Source organism: Struthio camelus, chromosome 9 (genome assembly GCF_040807025.1).
Source record: "Struthio camelus isolate bStrCam1 chromosome 9, bStrCam1.hap1, whole genome shotgun sequence".
Lineage (NCBI taxonomy): Eukaryota > Metazoa > Chordata > Aves > Struthioniformes > Struthionidae > Struthio > Struthio camelus.
The window spans coordinates 6,430,115-6,448,974 of NC_090950.1; the positions used below are offsets into that span (position 1 = coordinate 6,430,115).

Sequence of the window (18,860 nt, forward strand, 5' to 3'; positions counted from 1 at the left end):
AGAGAAGAATAGGAAACAACTAAAAATCAAAAGCAACTATCTCATTCTCGGGAACTTAGAAAGATTCAATGCTTTTCAGTTAATTAGTAGAAATACAACTAAAGAGAATCATAGATCAGTATTAACTAACTGAAATGTGGAGGCTTCACTGCAGGTATCATACTATAATGCACTAAGTCCATGCACTGTTCAGTTAGATGGTTTTTGCAAAAAAAAAAACCCATGCAAACAGTCCCGCAAAAGCAAGCTACACAGTTCGGTGTTAAGGTCCAACCATATCACCTAGAGCACTAAAACAAATTTGCTAATAATCTTCACACACATACCTCCAAGAGTTGTGGGTTTGTGTACTGAAGTGCTGCCATTTCCTGTTCAATCTCCGCCTGTGTCTTCTTTTTCTCCTCCAGCTTAATATCTTCCTTTCTATCATTTAATGGCTCAGGTGGGGGAGGCAAAGGGACTTTATTCTGCATCCATGCCTATAAAGAACAGTGAACATAAGATGAATTCTGAGGACTACACATTGAACAGCTGCATTGGGAAAGTCTTTTGAAATGCTGTGTAACGTTGATATTCAAAAGCTATAAACTACATTGAATAAAACATACATATCTCATAATATCCTACTTTCAAGGTACAGGGATTTAACCACTTTTTTATGCAGAAATAGTAATTAAATTAACTAGGGCGGTACACTATTTTGAACTGGATGTTGATCTAAAGGAGCTGATATACTGGAAAGCCAAAATGCTGTTAACAGCTAGACGCTTTCTGAAGTTGGGATAACAACAACTTGTTCTGGTGTTCACTGTGTATCAGGTACCTACCTGCTGAAACTGTGCTGGTATTGGCTTTGCATAGGGCACTTTTTTCTGTGGCACCTTCTTTTGGTCCTTCTGCATTACTTCCTCCATTCCCCAGTCCAGTCCTGGGATTGTCATTTCAATATCATTGGACTCGTCTTTTCCTTTAGCACCAGGGAGACAAAGAATCAGCACAATACAGGTTTACAGAGAAACTTTGTTACTCTTCTTACAACTTATTTAACAAAAGAGAACAAGAAGTCCTCAACTCTTTTGTCTGTGCATGGGAAATATGCACAACTCAGAATTTCAGAAAACAGCATCTGTGCTACCAAGACACATGAAAGAAATGAAAGAGAAATTGCACGGTATCTGGATGGTTCAGGAAAATGCCTCCCCATAACAACTTCTTACCCATCTGCTCTTGCTCCATGGCTATTTTCAATTGCTCAGGTATTCCCATCCCAGGAATAACTGCTAGGCTGTTGGGTTCAAGATCATCTAGAGGAAAACAACAGATATTTATTTTTGGAACAGTTTTCCTTTAAATTATGCTTTTACTCTTTCGGTTTCCCACATGCTTTTTACCTCTGCTGGCTTCATTACATATTTCACAACTGATGAGACACTTTTTATCCCATGCATGAATTAACAGATATTAAATTAAAAGAATGGCAAGTTCAGATTCATAAAAACACCTCAAAGGGCCAGAAACTATGGCCTTTCAAGAAAGTGACATCTCGGGTAGAGGCTCCGAAAAGAAAATATTATCTCATACCCATTCCCATTTTTGTTATAACAAACATATATTTCTTAAAACTTAACACAGATTGAAATGTTACATTTCAATTAACATTCCCAAACAGAAAAGAGCAGTTAATGAAAAGCCTGAATAAAGAAACAGATGCAACCCTGGGGACAGAAAAGTCACTGAGGCATGCTGTAGAGCTGGGCAACCCTGAGCAACCCAAGATTACCAAGAAAAATCCTTAGAAGAGGCTAAAAGGTTTAAGACTGGAGTCAAGTTCAACAGTTTGAAAGGCTTTCCCATGCTCTGTAGCTCAGGACTGTGGGAAGTCATGAAGTTTTCAGGAAGCAACTCAAACTGGGGATATTGCTGGAGAGAGCACCAAACCTCCTTCCTGTGATTGACAGAGCAGGTCTTACCTCCTGGAGCTGCAGGACAAGAAAAAAACCTCACCGTTAGAATCGTGATCCTTTGTAATACAGAAAATAAAATTATGCTAGTAAAAATTATTTTCTATCTAGGTGGTCACCAGTGCTATACTATTTCATCATCTTCCCCAGAAGCTGCAGTCTAACTTCACCTAAAATCCCTAGGCTTAGTCCTGACCCCCAATCCTCCTTCTTCCACGTGCGGGGCGGTTGCATTACCATATTCCACACCGTCCTCTGACATTCCAGGCAGCAGATTCAAGTTGTAACGATCTCGCATTTTATCTCCAGGCCGATTTCGAGTCCAAAACTTGCTGTCAAAAGAAAGTTATATGATTTTAATGAACGGACAAAAGTATTAACTCCTGTTTACCAAATTTTGTTCTTGCTTTTCTAAATTCAAGTGTGCTGTCTTGATTACATAAGGGTTCAAACCCTCACTGATCAAGCTCAACTGTGGATTTGGGCATCAGGTGTGAGTTTAAGAGAAAAAAACAAAAAAACCCACCCCAAAATACATCGAATTATACAGTTCCAAAGATACTTCAAAGCACAATGGGTATAAAAAATGCGATACACTGATAATACAGGTCCTGAGTAGACAGTGATTTCCAAGAACTTCTCGCTCAATTTAAATACATTAACAAACAATTAACCCTGTCAATACACACACAAATTCCACTGCACTTATAAAATACTCCATGCTTACAGTGTGCTCAACCCAAAAAGATTCAAAGCACAAACTATATGCCTCCAAACACGCCTGCAACGTGAAAAGAAACACACGGCCAGCAGACGATCCACGGGAAAAACACTGGGGAGACAGAACGGAATATTTCTTCAGTGAAAACAATGGTTCTTCCCCCTTTTTTCACGTAAAATGTCAATGCCTTTCCCATTGGATAAATTTGTCTCTCTGCTTTGCCAAAGGGTTGTGTAGCAGAACCATCCCAGTCTGCTCTCTTTTCACCTGTGTCCTACTCCTTTCCAATTTCTAAAAGTATATACATTCCCCTAGATCCTTTCTTTAAATACTTGAAAATACCTGGTGTGATCATTCGAGCCCGAACAGAGAATGTGTCCAAGGGGATGCCATGCCAGACTCCAGATCATTCCCTCATGGGCCATTTCCATTCCACCAACCTCCTTCTCAACCCTGATGCATCAATAAATAAATACATAAAACATCACATGATGAACATCTGCTACAGATACAATATAAACCTTTAGCTATTCTGTTGTTCCTTTTCTCCTACCCCCTAAAGTTTTAAGTTTCAGTTATTTTTCTCTTGGCCGAGAACACTGCTTCCAGTTGAACTTAATAGGAAACTCAGTAATGCAGGAATTTTTTTAAACTGTACCTTTAAAAGTAAAACATTCACAACATCTTAGAAGAAGCTCTAACAAGCTAGAAGCGTCAATCATTCATCACTCTCTCAACAAAAAAACTATTAGAAAACACTAGAATATTAGACAATTTTAGTACATGCAATCAGATCTTTTCTAACAGATCTGCACAGGAAAACGTCTTCACAAATAAAGCATATTCACAAACATTCTCAAGAACAGAGCAAAACTGTACCATAAACATGCATGTTAAAGCCTAGATTCAAAGATGAAGCATGTATTTTATGTTTAATATACTAGCTCACACATCCAACCAACATCTCTCCAACATGTTGGTGAAAATGCCACGTACCCAACATGCCAGAACAACAAAGAGCCGTCGGACCCTCCGCTGGCAAACAGCCCTTCATGAACAGGATGCCAGGCAACAGCTGAAATATAAAATTACTCACAATCAGGAAGGAGAATGCTGGGATTTCTAACAAACAATTAGGGTCTCAAAAACTTTCACTTCTAATCCAAATTTACCAATAAAAACCTTCAAAGTACAACAACTTCTGACCTGTGGCCTCTTTCTTATGACCCCTGAAGACCTGAAGTTCTTCTTTCAGATTACGAATGTCAAAGAGCTTGCAGAGGTGGTCACGAGAAGCTGTTAGTAGCCAGTTTCCATTCAGATTCAATTTTACCTCCATCACCGTGTTTTTATGAGCATGTCTGCAAGCAGAGAAAGAAAAAAGACTTCTTGTCCAGATGCCAATGTCTCAGGCGCAAATAAAACGTGTAATTTACCAGTCCCAAATATTCAGGTCAACAACAAAGTAATTCAGAGGACGAAACTAGAATAGTAGGGCTTTCTATGCCAAAGACCCTACGCCTTACAATTGTTCTTTTGTAACCTAAGCCCAGCTGGTGGTGCTCGCTGAGATGGTACTCAGTTACTGTGCATGCCTCTGCTGCAGTGACCTCTGGCTGCCCAGAAGTTTCTTTTGCCTAGTTAAGCACATCTCTCATTTCCGTTTTCCAAATGAGAACCGTGCGACTGGGAAGTCTATGAACGAGGACAAAGCCAACCTAAACAAGGAACATTACAGTCATAATTTTCCAGGTTCAGACTTCACGTAACCTCTACTTTTTCTGACACAGCTCAAGCATTAGCCTTCTATTTGAAGCAACCGTGTATAGCTGAAAAGATGCGAGGCAGAAGCTGGAAAGAGAATTAAAAAAAAAAATAATGATTTCACGAAGTCATCTTATATTTGAGAAGAGTAAAGTCTCAGGGCAAGAACTTACAGTGTGGCAAGGCTCTGGCCGGTCTTTGGATCCCAGAACTTTATCGGCTGTTGGCTATCTTTACTTCCTGAGACAACCAATCCCTTCGTTGGATGCCAGTCAACACACTTCACATCTGCTCCGTGTCCTGGTAAGAGCATTAAAATTGTTCATTTAGAGATTTTTGCAGAAATTGAGAAGACGCTGAAAATTAAAGTGTGCATACCTTGTAACTGTAACGCAAAACTGGATGAAAATATCACAGAGCACGGATCACACAACATAAAACCAAGCTAAATAAAAACTCCCCCCAACTTATTCTGCATTTCTTCCCACCAATCACTGGAAGTATCTTCTCTTCAGATTTCACCCTCATATTCCAAGCTCACTTCACCTAAAGAAAAATTCTTTAAGATGCTTCTGCTCAAACTGGAACTTTTTTTAGGCTTTGGCCCTACACTACTATACCATATATTAAACACGCACTGAAGAAGCATTTGTATTGAGGCGTTAAGAAAAAACACACCATTGCACTTCATTTTATATGAAGTATTTTAGAAATAGAAGACAAACATGCATTTTTTCCCCATCCTATCAGTATTACCCTTTTGCTGTCCTGTCAGAAAACAAGCAGAGAAATGAAATCATGAACCTAAAAATTAAATTAGCATATGATGAGAAGAAATCTAATGTGATGTCACCTACCATCAGGTCAAACAGATGCAGATTTTTCTAACAGTCAGAGTTAGGAGAAGAAAACTCTCATGATATCGCTTCATTTTAAACAGACTGACTGACCTTGACAGAGAATCTGTGCTGCTCAGGTGATCTAAAAATCAGTCAAGAAGAAATGCTCATTTCTGCTACACAACAAAATGGGGAGGTTTCTGAGCTGGAATATAAGGATTTAGAGAAGAAATAATGGATGATAATTTCTTTCTCCAGTATCTCTCCATACCAGCCCACTTCAATGGAAAGCCAACGGTAACAGCCAATGCCAGAAAATAGGCAGCATGCAGTAACTAAAGAAAAAGCAAGATGAAAAAAAGAAGGATTGCCTAACACATAAAGGCACGAAAGTTATAAAACGGTATGGAGGAATGGTGGGATGTTCCATCAAAGACAAACGGTTCCCATCAAGGTCACATAGTTCCTACAGGAACCTCTTCGTCATCAGGTGGAGCATGTAACTTCAAGCAGCACAAGCTTTCTTAATATAGTCCTAAATTCAACAAGACATTAAAAATTAACATTGTTGAAATTTTCCTGAGGCTGCAGACAAATCAAATCAGGACAAGCAATAAAAGCAAAATCTAAACCCTTAAAGCACTCCTCCATCAAATGAGTGCAACTGTCTCCCTCTCTGATACTTATAGCTAGGCAGATAGGGGAGAGATTCCTGACCCAAGAAGAAACGAATACCACCTTGGTGAGTACACGGGGAGCAACTTTAATCATTAACTGACAATATGTACGAAGGAACCCAATTCTCCTCCCTCACTCAGAGCAGGCAGAATTGACCTCAGAAGATATGCAGGATTCTCAGGGAAAAGTAAAATCCCCAAGCGGTCAAGACTATAAACCTGATCACAAGTTACCTATCTGGTGGTCTTTCTTGCCAACACAGGGGCCCTTTGAGATGCATTTCCCTCTCTCTCTGGTTCTTCTGATGCAGAAAGAAATGAAAGGTGCTGGATTTGCTCTAAGTCCGTGTCTCAGCTAAAACAGACAGCTAGTTTCTGAGCGTTTATTTGGGAGGAACAATTCGGCCAGTAGTAAGAAAGAAAAGTGCTCTACCTCAATACTGACAGGCAACTTCATGCTTGCAGATTTTCAGCTGATGATATTCTGTAGGCACTTGTTATCCTGCAGCCCCCAGGGAAAGACAGAGGATTTTAATTCAAGGGCAACAAAAGGCCCTTATAGAGAAAGGTTCCATTAGAGGTAACAACTGCTTGAACCACACTCAAACAAATGCTATCATAACATATGAAAAACAAAACCCAGCAAAAACCTGAAAAGTTGCCCATGTGAACTGGAATTTCATTGACTTTGTTGCTCCTGAAATAGAGACTTAGTGATGCAAGAGTGCTCAAAGGGCCACCTTCTGTTTGGGCAGTAGGACCGCATCCTGCACATGAGTCATGGTGGTGAAAAGCAATCTCTGGATAAGAGCTCACCTTGTGCAAAGCCTGGTCTAGGCTTTTCGGTGGAGATTTAACTTAAGTTAAACCAACCCAAAACGTACCTTGAGGAAAAAAAAATGGGCTCAGCCTGGGCAATCCAGTCCAGGTTCAGAGCCGTACTCTGTAACGGAGCAAGGGGACCAGCCCTCCTATAAAAAGCTTCATAAAGGGAGGGACGGTGACCTGAGAGTACAAGACCGATATGCTTCTCAGAAGGCTGCTTCGATAGTCACTACCTATTAACCGCAGACACAGGAATCACAATGCTGAAGGCCAGCGCAAAGATGCTGGGACACTCAGAACTTCTAATCAGAGCAGCTAGATGATTACAGTACTTACCAGAAGGCCTTTGACTATCACCAGCATCTTAAAATTGACCTTAGGAACACAACCCTCATAAAGATAGACAATTGAAGTCTTCTGCAGAGACCAATTTTATAGCCAGCGAGCTCTGGACTACAGCAAAAGCGGGGGAAAACTGGGAACCTCCAGTTGTTAGCTGCTCAGTCATCTATCCCACCCTCAGCTCAGTCACCTTTTGGACAAAGCCCTGCACTGAACGGGATCGTCAGATATACTTAGCAATAGCTCCCCAGTGCAGTGAGGCTCTCCTGAAGGTAAGGAGAAAAGTTAACTCTCTGCTATAACAAGCATGCTTTAAAATAAACCATTCCTAAGGGAAGAACAGGGCGGAGGAGGGGGGGAGGCCCGTGAGGTGTCAGAAAAAGCTAAGAAGCAAAAGCCGAACTCAGAAGAATTACATGAGAATACTGAACGGTATTATCTAACCAGTTTTGTTCTTTTTTTTTTTTTTTTTTTTTTTTAAACAGAGCAAATAACACCCTAGATTGCTTTTTCTTCCTCCTACTGATAAGACCTATATACTACTGTCCGTATGGACACAGATGATACGGGAAACACATTTAAAATAAAGCTCCAGAGGGAAAAAGACCTAATTGTTTTTAACTCTCCGGTTTTAGGCTAAGATTATCCTCTGGTGCAGGATCCCTGTCACCAAGCACCACGTTCGGACAGCTTGAATTCACGCCAATTTCTGTAGCTTGTATTCCTCATCTCCTGACTCTAAATGGCTTTTGCTCAGCATCTGACCTCACAAGTTGCCAGGATCTCTCCGTGACCAGGGCCAGTGCATTAGGATGGGACTTCTACTGCCCAAATAGCACCTTTAACCTTGCTGACCTTTTATCCTCCATCTATAAAAGGAAGACTTGTTATATCATTTCTCTCTCTCAAAGGGACACTGTAAGATAAATGAATTGAAGCCTGTGAATTGTCTGGAAATCATGGTAATGGAAGGCCCAGAAATACACTGAAATGACAGAAAGACCAAAGATAAAGATTTTTGATAATCTGAACTCATTTAAAAACCATGATGAACTAGTGCCTGAGCATAAACCAATATACTAACATTTCTCAGTTTTACTTTTTAAAAATCTGCATTAAAAATCCAATGGAAAATAAACATAAGCCAATTCATTTAAAAGTTCAGACACGTAAGAAGCATTTCTCTAACACTACTTTTCATACGTGTAATAAAACTTCTGAGCGAGCAGAGTCACAACCCAGTTACCTAATAAGATATTGGTTGGTAAAACCATGTCCAGCCAACCTTTTCGAAGGGTTGATCTTTAAAGACGCCAAAGAGAAATTCTGGCTGGAGAAAGGCATGACAAGGTATAGCAAGATTATGCGTAGTAGCGTTTGGTCAACTCCAGCATGGCACAAATATGAACATGTACACCTAAATTAAGGAAAATGTTTTAAATTTTACTCTAATTTTTGCATATGTGACTTAATAAATGTAATCTATGCTACAAAAAGCATTTTGTTTGCTATTTATTACTGTCTATAACATATCTATATATTTTATAATGCAACTGTACGTAAACTATTGCTTATAGATATATTAGGTTTACTGCTGTAGCCAGTATTTTCCTATTATACTCTAACCCCTAGGAATGAGCCTTATTCCAAGCACACATAAATTGGAAAGAGCATTTTATAGCTGGTATCGTACAATTTCTATATCATTCCCCCACTTCTGCTCTTTTTCTTTTTAAAGTATATACTCATACTGAGGTGAAACTCTCTTGTACTGCACATAACAAAGAACATTTTGTTGTACTTTGTATAACGCCCATATCAAAAACAAATGGATATATGTACCTGAACAAACACTTAAATGCAACAGCACTGTTTTCTTCCTCCCTAAGAGAGAACTCTGCTTGCTTAGGTTTTAAAGACACACAGTTCTCTCATCCTACTTTAAATTGGGACATACAGTCCCCATTTAGGTAGGTACTGAGTGTCCTCCACTTCCTTTGAACTGGTCAATGAAGCCTTTTCATTGCACCACACAGAAACATTCACCTCCCTTCAATCTGTACCCCCAAACGGTTAAAAAAAACCCACCTCTTAAAACAGCAGCCCCTTTGGGGGCGAGCGGACTATTTCCGCGCAATCTGCAAAAGAGCCACCAGGTCTTGTATTATGAGACTTCAACTCAATCTAGGATTCTCCACTCCCACTAGGGAGAAAAAAAAGAGCATCTGCAAATCAAAGACGACTTGAAGACTGCCGCGCCAACAGAGAGACTTTCTACGCTTTCTATGTCATTCTCTTAGACTTCGTTAGCTGCTTCCGGGTTGCTAGTGACGTCGGGTTATTTTGCAGGTTCTGGTCTTACGGAAGGCTTGTAAAATCCTATCTGGTGCTTACCCAACACCCGAGCAATTCACCGTGTCGGTGTGCGGAGCTTATTCAGGCACTAAACGCCTCCTATCTACTAGGAATACGGCTACGACTCTTAGGTACGGTTTTGATAACACTGATCAGGTTAGCAATAAGGGGAAGGATAAATTTTAACTCCCGTAATTTAGCGTTCCTTCTCCTATCACTTTATGTGAACTATATGCCTCTTGAAGGCTGTCCTGTGAGCTCTCTCGCTTCCTAGTCTCCACTCTGAGCAAACATTGCAGAAACCCTCCTTCTACAGGTACACGGTATGCTTTTTCTTTTCAGTATAGTATGGGAGGTTGATGAATAATAAATTGCGGGAAAAGCTCCTTTTAGTCTTCAGTGGATTAACAACACTGCCTCCAAAATACTTTCAGATCTGTCTCTCCTAAAATCAAGTTTTGTTTTATTTTCCTTAATTTGCTCACAGATTCATTTTCCAGCTCTGTGCTAGAAGGTTATTAAATAGATTTCTGGATTATCTCCAGATATGGTATCTGGAGAGACTACTAGAGCTTTGATCTACCTACAAGGAATGTCTCCTGTACCATCAATATTTTTTTGGATGAGCAGCAGAGCGTGACATAATGAAGCTTTGTTTACAAATCCTGCTTTTTATAGCTCTATAATCATACTAGGTTTCCTTCTCAGGCAAAACCTCTTAAAATAGGACAGTATCTTTCTTTGTGTTTATCCACTGTGAAATCAGGAGATTAAAAAAACATCAGTAAATGCTAATGAAACAGGCGTACGTAGAGAAGAGAGAAGTCTTCCCAATTCCATCCTAGTGAACAGGTAATCAGACTCAAATGAGAGAGAGAAAGCAGCCCCCAAAATGTGTCTCCAGGTACGAGTTTAAGAATTTGTCCTAGTCCCAATGTCCTAATCCAACAGGACTTTCACCTCTCAGTGAACAGTTTGAATCCCAGAAACATCTAAAACCGTAACAAAGAAAGTTTGAACTTAATGCTAGTTGCATGCTCGTATAATGGCAAAGCATCATGAAGAAGTCTGGATATATTATGTGTAATTACCAGCAATGGCATGCAGGTATCTGAATTCTTTACATCTGCTGAAATTCACTGGCAACGTCTTCTGTAAGAGTTTACAGGTGAGGGGAAAAAAATCCAGCTGTGTCCTTGTATATGTGGGAGCTGGGTCATGCAGGGTCCAGTCTTCAAAATTACTTAATGTTTTGGGCTCAATCCAAAGCACTTAAGCACTTCTGTCATCATAATGGGACTACTCACATGCTAAACTTAAGCAAACGCGTAAATTCTTCAGCGAATTGAAGGCAGAACGCTGAGCAACTTCCAAAGTTGAAATACTTTGAACAAAAACAAAAGTTATACAACTGAAAACGTCTACCGGTTTAGATCTGTGCTGCTAAATCCGGTACCATTGAAAATGTTCATGCTAGAGCCCACAGGCATTATGGAGACATCTTTGACTTTAGATAGATTTGCTCTTCCTACCCTCCTGAATTTATTTTTTGAGGGTTACCACTGCCTGTGCCCAGCCAGGCTACTGCCTGTATGTGTTGCAAGACATCCAGCGACAACACAGACCCGACAGCAGGCTGTGCAACAACACTAGTAAGTCACCGACAACAGCATCTGTAACACAGAGAGCTTTTAACTGTTCTCTTCAAAATGAGAGCTACATGCAAATCAATGAGGTACGCATGTGTCACAATTTTTAATCGTAACAGATAGTTAAGTCGTATGTAGACTGGTCATAGATAATTTACTGCTAAAAGGACATTATTTTAGTGCGTAAGAATATTTTAACATTTTCACTAAATTTGATTAATCGCCATCCAAGTTTTCGAGCTTAACCACTGTCACTTTTATACAACAACAACAACCTGAGCATAAAAAAGTGCATCTCTAGTATGGGGAGCTCACTTACACGAGGATGCTTCAAAACACAGCATAATGCTTAGTGCAATTCAGTAGTCATTATTTCCAGTAAAGAAGTTCTTATTAATCTTAACCAGGAAGCAATCAGGAAGCGCAGAGCCAGCTCAAGAGCAAGGAGGGTAAAAGGAGGACAGACAGAGCGCAGAAGGGGAAGATAGAGCAGATTTAAGGCTGACCAACACCTTCTTGTTCAATATATACGCTAGTGCTTAGCAGCAACAGCAGCTGACTTCAAGGACAAAATCAAGTTTTCACCACTGTTCAACGCTAGAGGTAAAACATTTATGAAAAGGAGGCTGGATTCTACTTTGTACTTGGGAACACTTCTCTCAAAATTTTCACTTTGTATTTCTCATAATGCCTTGGAAGTACTAGCCGGAGAATTCAGAGGGCTTTTAAAAACACAACAGGTAGAACAACATCCTTTTTTTGGCCGATTACTTTATCTGTAAAGTACCTGGGACTAGATGTTCTTTCCTGTTCAAAAATTAGCCAGCCTACTTTGAAAGCAGCAACACACTTGCTATTCTTTGACAGAAGGCATTTATTTACAATGGTATTTACATTTAATGATATTAAAAATTAATGTTACACAAGAAACATTAAAAAACAAACAATTGTAAGAAAAATTCTCATGCTTCACAACATAACCAGCTGACAGGAGCCAAAAAACCCCACTGCTCAGAAAGAAACTTTCCCACAATGTCCTGTTGCTTGGCTTCTGGCACCTTTCTTTCAGGCAGCCGGTACTAACTAGCCCCTGGCTCTGAAGGAGCTTGCGCTGCAGCTAATGAGCGCTTCCTGTCCTAGCCCATCAGACAAGACAGACCTCTAGCCTAATGTGGCATGGTAATTACTATGTACTGCCATATTAAAAAAGGGGGGAGAGCGTAACCAGGTCCAGACCTCCAGCAACTGGAGGTCCTGGTGGGATTAAAAAAAACCCCGCAAGCTTGAAAGATGAAAAAAGTCAGTGATTTTTGTCAACCACTAATCTGCAATTTCCACAGACTCGTGGCTTTATATCTGGGTGCAGAATCAGCTTGCTAGGCAGCATGTTCGTCTGTGAAAACGAGAACCAAATCCCAGAAAGCGTCAGTTTTCGCATGACAATGATTCCAGTCAAGCCTTCCCAACGGGAACCGAGCGAGCGCTTCTGGGGGCTGCTCAGAGCCTGAAACGCCACCGGTCCGACCAGAACGTCAAACAACTTTGAAGCCTTACAACGACAGTTTATCTCAAAAGTGAGTATTTGACTGTTGTCCAGTCAGAGCACACGCTTGTACTTAATGAATCGAGATCAAAACAAGGCATGTTTTAAAGACTGGTGCCTGAAGCTAAGCTCCTAAAAGCAATGTGATTTTAGGATGCACTGATCCTAGAGTAGCTTCAGCGAGGTTTTCAAACACATAATTAGCAAACTAATTGTAATCGCCAATTCTTGCAAACGTGGACTGGTACGTTCTCACTCACTGCCATGACGCTGTCAAAATCGCCAGCCTTTCCAGCTGCAGCCTTCCGCCAAGCCTCGTGCGTCAGCCCTAACCCGTGTCAAACACGCCACTACGCACAGCCAGGCTAAAGTCTGCTATTTTTATCAACGCTGAAATAAGGAATGCAAAGGAGGAATGTCAGCAGTACGCTATTGTTTTAGGCATATTTTCAACCTGAAGCTGCCGCAGAAACTTCAGTGCATCCTAAAATTTAGCATATGGCAATTTAGCAAAAGGGGGGAAAAGGAAGGAAATCAGGGGACACTGAAGAATTTAGTACCAGCTTGCCTCAAGCTCTGTGCTCTGGTTATCATTTAGGTCAAGAATATAAGCTGGAGAGTCAGAATACTTAGTCCACAAACATGGGCAGAGAGGAGAAAAAAAAAAAAGCTTCTACAAAAGCTAAGTAACCATCCATCATCATTTTCATTACTGCTCTTTCCTTTAACATCTCATTAGGTGTTCATTAGAGTTCTGCTGGTGGTTATGGCTGTTGCAAGAGAAGAGCGTAGTCTAAATACCTAGTTTAGATGTTAATCAAAGTCTCAAACCATTTGTCTGGCCACATAAGCAGACGTCCTACTTAGCAAGCTGCTAAAACCTAAGAGATTTTTTTCTGGACTACAGGAAACATATTACATGAAGAAGTTACAGGAAGTGTTTTACTTTTATATAACATGATATACTTTTGCTTTCAAAGTAAACTCAGATTTTTTTTTTTTGTTTTAAATAAAAACAGCCAGCACAGCAGGACTATCGAGATCTTTCACTCAGTTCGATCTTCCTTGCTTGGAGAAATAGGTTTCAATGTGTTTTTCTGGTTCAGAGTACAAGACAGGATCCTACTTTTTAAAATCCCACTGAGAGAGGAGGTACCATCAGCTCTCTAGCAGAGAAGTAAATTACTTTTAAAGACACTCACGTTGATCTCGCCAGTCACAACAGAGGAATGCTTTTTCAACTGTTGTTTTACTTGAAGGGACCACAAACTTGCAGGAAAATTATCTTCTCCTCTGCCAGTCACAGAAGCCACATAAGCTATTTCTTATAGCCAGTTTACCAACACAGAACATCCCATAACCGTGAGCCCATTATCCTTTTAAGCCAAGAACAATGAGTTTAGGAACGCATAAGATAGGAAAACAATTTTCCTTGGTTTTAGGTCAAACGCTGCATGGGCAGCTGCCCTTCATGATAAGAAAAGGGCAGTTGGGTCAGGGGCAGCAAGGAAAGAATAATGGAGAGATTATCAAACTTTGTATAGCCTCTAGGCAAGGACTTGCTTGTGTCAGTCACTAATCCAGACAGCTGGCACGTATAACAGATCCAAGAAGAGAAACTCCGAAAGATGCCATTGAGATTGGTCCCCACCTCTACGCCACCGGCAAGACTGAACTAAGAAGCGGCGCATCTACTGAGGCAACTCGGCACAAAGTATTCTCACTCGGTGGCAGAAAGCACCGCGCACAATGTTGGCCCGGGCTACAAAGCGCTACGACTCTTTCCGTACAGAGATGGAGCTGAACGGACTGGAGGGTTTTCATTTCAGGTGCAAGGGACCAATTGTCAAACTACTAAAATACGAAAGGGCTGTAAATTAAGAGAAGAGATAGAAAAATACAAAGGGGCAGAGTACCAAGAAGTAAAGCAGAATAAAGAGACGGCATATAATTTCATACAGTGCTTTTAAAAAAAGTCTAATTCAGTGCTGACATTTGGGCCGATGAAAGAAACAAAGACAGTAAGATCAAAAAATTTTTTTTTCTGGTACAAAAATGTAATAAAGTGCAGAACAAAACAATGGTTTGAACAATGTTACAGAAACATGATAGAGATAATACTGAAATTTCAATCAAGCAGCAAAGGACAGCACAGTTCTGGAGAAAGACAAACGAGGAATGTTTTATCACACAGCCTTACTTCACGTTTTTTGCACAATTGGTGCTCCTATATCCTCTTATTTTCCTGCCCTTTTCTACGTCACCTGTGGACTCAGTTCTCTTTCCTGCCACCTGCTAATTTTGAAGTCTCTAAGAAAATGCTCCCTCTCTCAGATTTAAAGGTAATACTGAAATCCCTATTTAAGTAGAGGAAAAGAAATAGAAGGTTTTAAACCTAAAAAAATACGTCCCTCATTAAGCAACTGTTTTGTAGTGTGTGGCTGTATAAATACTTAAGAAGCTCTCTAAAATACCATGCATCCCCATGTAGCATTTTAAATACCACAGGCATATGAATGGATCATATAGTAAAACTTCTCACACGTGATCATACAAAGGGGCCAGGAAAAAGACAGTGTTGAAAACTTACCAGCGATTTTGTGCGATAAAACCTAACAAAGAAAGGGAGAGATGTCAACAGGAAGAAATGGGATAAAACAATCCAAAGAGCAATTAAATAACTCAGGTATATCAAAATCAGGGTGGAAAACGGAGAACACGTAAAAGATGACATACATGGTTAGGAGGAACAGAAAGGCCAAGTGACCTACCACCAATTTAAAGCAGGGTTCCAAGGAAAAAGCGCTAGTAACAATTGGTGGAAAAGGCTGTCCAAGTCATTTGCTAATGTCACAAATAAATGTGAACAAAACAAGTGGTGTTTGATGTAAAGTGCAGAAAAGAAAATACTATTTGCTCTTCATGCAAAAACTAGGTGCGAAACAGGCTTCCTATAGCAATATATTAAGGGCACGTTCTTTGCCCGCTTCAAGATTTGAGTAGAGGATACAAGAATTAAAATCTACCGTACCATATTAAATAAAGACGAAATGAATGCTTCTTTGAATCCTACGCTTCTTGAAATGATTGCAAGTCAGATTTTTTCCCACTAATGACTTCAAAGGAATTAAAAACGTGAAAAAAAATACATACTTTGTAACAAGCATTTACGTGCGTTGTTTCCCTCCATGATGCAGTCTATGACTGAATCCGCATTTGAATTTAGACAGGTATGTGTGTGCAGTAGCAGGTTACGAACTCCAAACTAAGCACAGAAAATGATGCTGAGGTTTACAGGGGAGTATCGTTAACAGCATATTGCAACTATATCCCTATAAAAGTGCATATTCTCATGAATTAAGTGCATCTTTCACAGAAAAATAAAATGTTAATTAGAACACAAAAAATTTCTTCCTAGAAGTAGAAAAAAAACTTGCAATTCAAATGCCACATCTAAAGCTAGAGCAAATACCTCCTGGATGTCACTGCATACTCCTCCATGTAAGCACCTGAAACACTGCCTAATTTTCAACACGAGAATTTTCTAATTAAAGGACATTCAGAAAATTTTTTAGTCAAAAATAATATGTTCCCAGGGGAAAAAAGTTAACTTTTGAAGTATCATAAAAAAGCTGGTAGGAAAAATGCAGTATACTTACTACTGTACTGTAATTAGACCTACAGCAATCCTATGTTCTATAGGACATAGAAAGCCACATGACATGGACAAAAGAGGGAATTAAAGACAAAGAACGTCCATCTATTCATAAGTGCATCCATGGGGGGAAAAGAACAATTTAGACCACCTCCTCAGGAAAAAAAAAATTAATTTTTCTGAAATATTGACCTGGCCTACAGTATCATAATAGAGAAGATGAGTTAAAGACCAGCACAGAATCTGTAATAGTAATACTAGAGATTTTAGCTATACCCCGTTCTGCAAAGAAAAGCTGAAAACACAAGTAACTTACCTAGGGGACAAAATAATTTTTTATGAGTTTTGAAGCAGTAAGTTATAAGAATATATCACTACAAAGTTATTTGTTAATCCTCGGCCACACGAAAGTCAACAGCAGCTGTGTAAAAAATGTGGGCTCAAACCACCAATAGAAAACTCCAATTGGCATAACCACTTCAAAATGAGGCAAACCAGTACAAGCGTTTACTGCATGGATGTGATTAAGAAAGAAGCTATTTCCTAAGGAATCCTTAGATTTCCTTCAATCCTTTCTGTAGCATTTGATAAAGTTTTTAATCCTATACAAAAAAAATAAATAAAAAGTAGAAGGGAATGCAGAACACCCTTCCAGTCTCAAATATACAAACCAGTACATACTATAAACTGCAGAAAAGGATCCAAGATAGAAGGTAAAAAGAAGTGCATTTGGAAAAATGGCATTTGCTCACAAACGAACAGGAACAACAAAGCAGGTTATGAACATAAATAATGAGGGAAACGTCATTGTGAATAAAGGGTTGCTATGCTTACTCTCAAACAGCACTGGTCCGTGCTCTTCAAATAAAATGCATTTTATAGTACAATTTGCCTGTGCGGTGCAGATATAGCTCATTGAGTCGCAGAAGGGAAAATTGCTCTATTTCTCTTTTAGGAAGCTGGACTTCAGAAAGTCCGGGACTGTGGGAGAGGTAGTGAAGCATCTCCTCCACTTCTGCAGGTAGACCTCCATCCATAGTCCCGCTCTCACACTCACAAAAGCGAGGGCCAAAAAAACGGCTGTCAGGGAAGAGGGCATGGCTTCTGTTTTAGAAAAAGCTGTATAAGAGCATGCCTTTGCTATGGAAATAACCACTGAAGAAACTGAAAAATAAAAGATATTGGTTGGCAAAATGATGCAAGATAACAGTTCTGCCACGTTTTCCACTTTTAATATTTTTGTTAATACAGCAACCCTGTGTTCGGGAGCATCAAAGAGCGTTTTTAACCTTAAAAAGTTAACAAAAAGAGGAAGCTTTAGAAGTTATAATCCCATGTCAACACTTTATTTTCAGTGCAAGTTAAAATACAGTTATTGCTTTGGTACACAGAACATACCTTCATTAGACTAGTCTCTCGATTTGGAAGACATATTCCCCTGTGAATTACCTGCTGCTAGAAGATGCAGCGTTACAAGCGTTAATGACTTGTGTCATGAACGTGATCAACTGCGTCACAAGCACTACGCTGGAGAAAACGGCACAGCAGGCTGAGAAATATTTGCTTTTAAGAATACAGATTCTTCGCCTACTGGAGACTAGGCTTTAATTATTTGTACTCCATCAGCAGTACCCTGACCTCCCCAAGAGGGCCCATTACAGAGGTTGACCGTGCCTCTGCCTCGACGCCTCCTTTGCGGAGGAGACAACGGATTTAAGGTTCTACTACATGACGTCTACAGTGAACGTGCACACTATATGTGACAGATACACTCCACAGCAAATTAAGCAGTTAAAACCATTATTGCTGCCCCCACGTACAGACAAACTTGTAAAAAGTTTCAGTAGTTCTTAAATGAGAGCTTGATTTAACTATCATACTGTTTTATGAAAAGTCTGCTGCTGCTGAGTGAATGAAGAGAAACTTTTAGGGGGGAGGACGGATTTTCTAGAAGGCTATGAAATTTACCTCTTTTCACTATCAGATAATTTATTCAGACTGGTTCATACAACATCTGGCGAGTAAGACACCTTCCTTAAATCAGCAGGATTAGCAGCTGCTACTATGCAGATGTCCAATTCACAGCCACTGGCACCAAAAGAGCCACGGCCTGCAATAAACTGAAAAATGAACTTTCTTCTCACTGCTGAGTCCTACCTTCTGTGCAAGGACTGCAAAGAGTAGATATGTTTGGGGGAAAAAAAACCCCAAAACTGTATGGCTTCTGATAGCCTGCTTGTCTAGTAAACACACTAACTGCTAAGGTTTTTTAATACGGTACTTTCCATAACATTAAATTCCTCTAATAAAAACTAAAACTCCTGAAGTTGCTCATTTTCAAGGATCACTACTATACGATTTATACTACATTCTTGTGAGATACACTGCTCCAACAAATACTTCTAGGTATCTGTCAGGAAAAACGCATCTAATTCCTAACTCCCCACTCGCATTCTGACATCTTGCAAAAAAATTTAAAACTTGCGCGAATACTAAGCTTTTGTTAGAACTAAAGCTATGAATGTGGTC

At 39.8% G+C, this 18,860-nt stretch overlaps 1 protein-coding gene across 1 annotated transcript in view; it reads right to left on the reverse strand.

Annotated features, from left to right (window-relative positions):
- The window catches only part of WDR33 (WD repeat domain 33), a 72,241-nt gene that overhangs the window by 15,066 nt on the left and 38,315 nt on the right, over positions 1-18,860 (reverse strand). The window contains exons 8-16 of the mRNA XM_068953954.1: positions 4,620-4,746; positions 3,889-4,043; positions 3,679-3,757; positions 3,025-3,135; positions 2,199-2,293; positions 1,971-1,979; positions 1,218-1,304; positions 828-967; positions 327-479 (exon numbers count right to left, since the gene is read on the reverse strand). Of these exons, the coding sequence (XP_068810055.1) occupies positions 327-479; positions 828-967; positions 1,218-1,304; positions 1,971-1,979; positions 2,199-2,293; positions 3,025-3,135; positions 3,679-3,757; positions 3,889-4,043; positions 4,620-4,746 (956 nt within the window). The remainder of the gene's footprint in view (positions 1-326; positions 480-827; positions 968-1,217; positions 1,305-1,970; positions 1,980-2,198; positions 2,294-3,024; positions 3,136-3,678; positions 3,758-3,888; positions 4,044-4,619; positions 4,747-18,860) is intronic.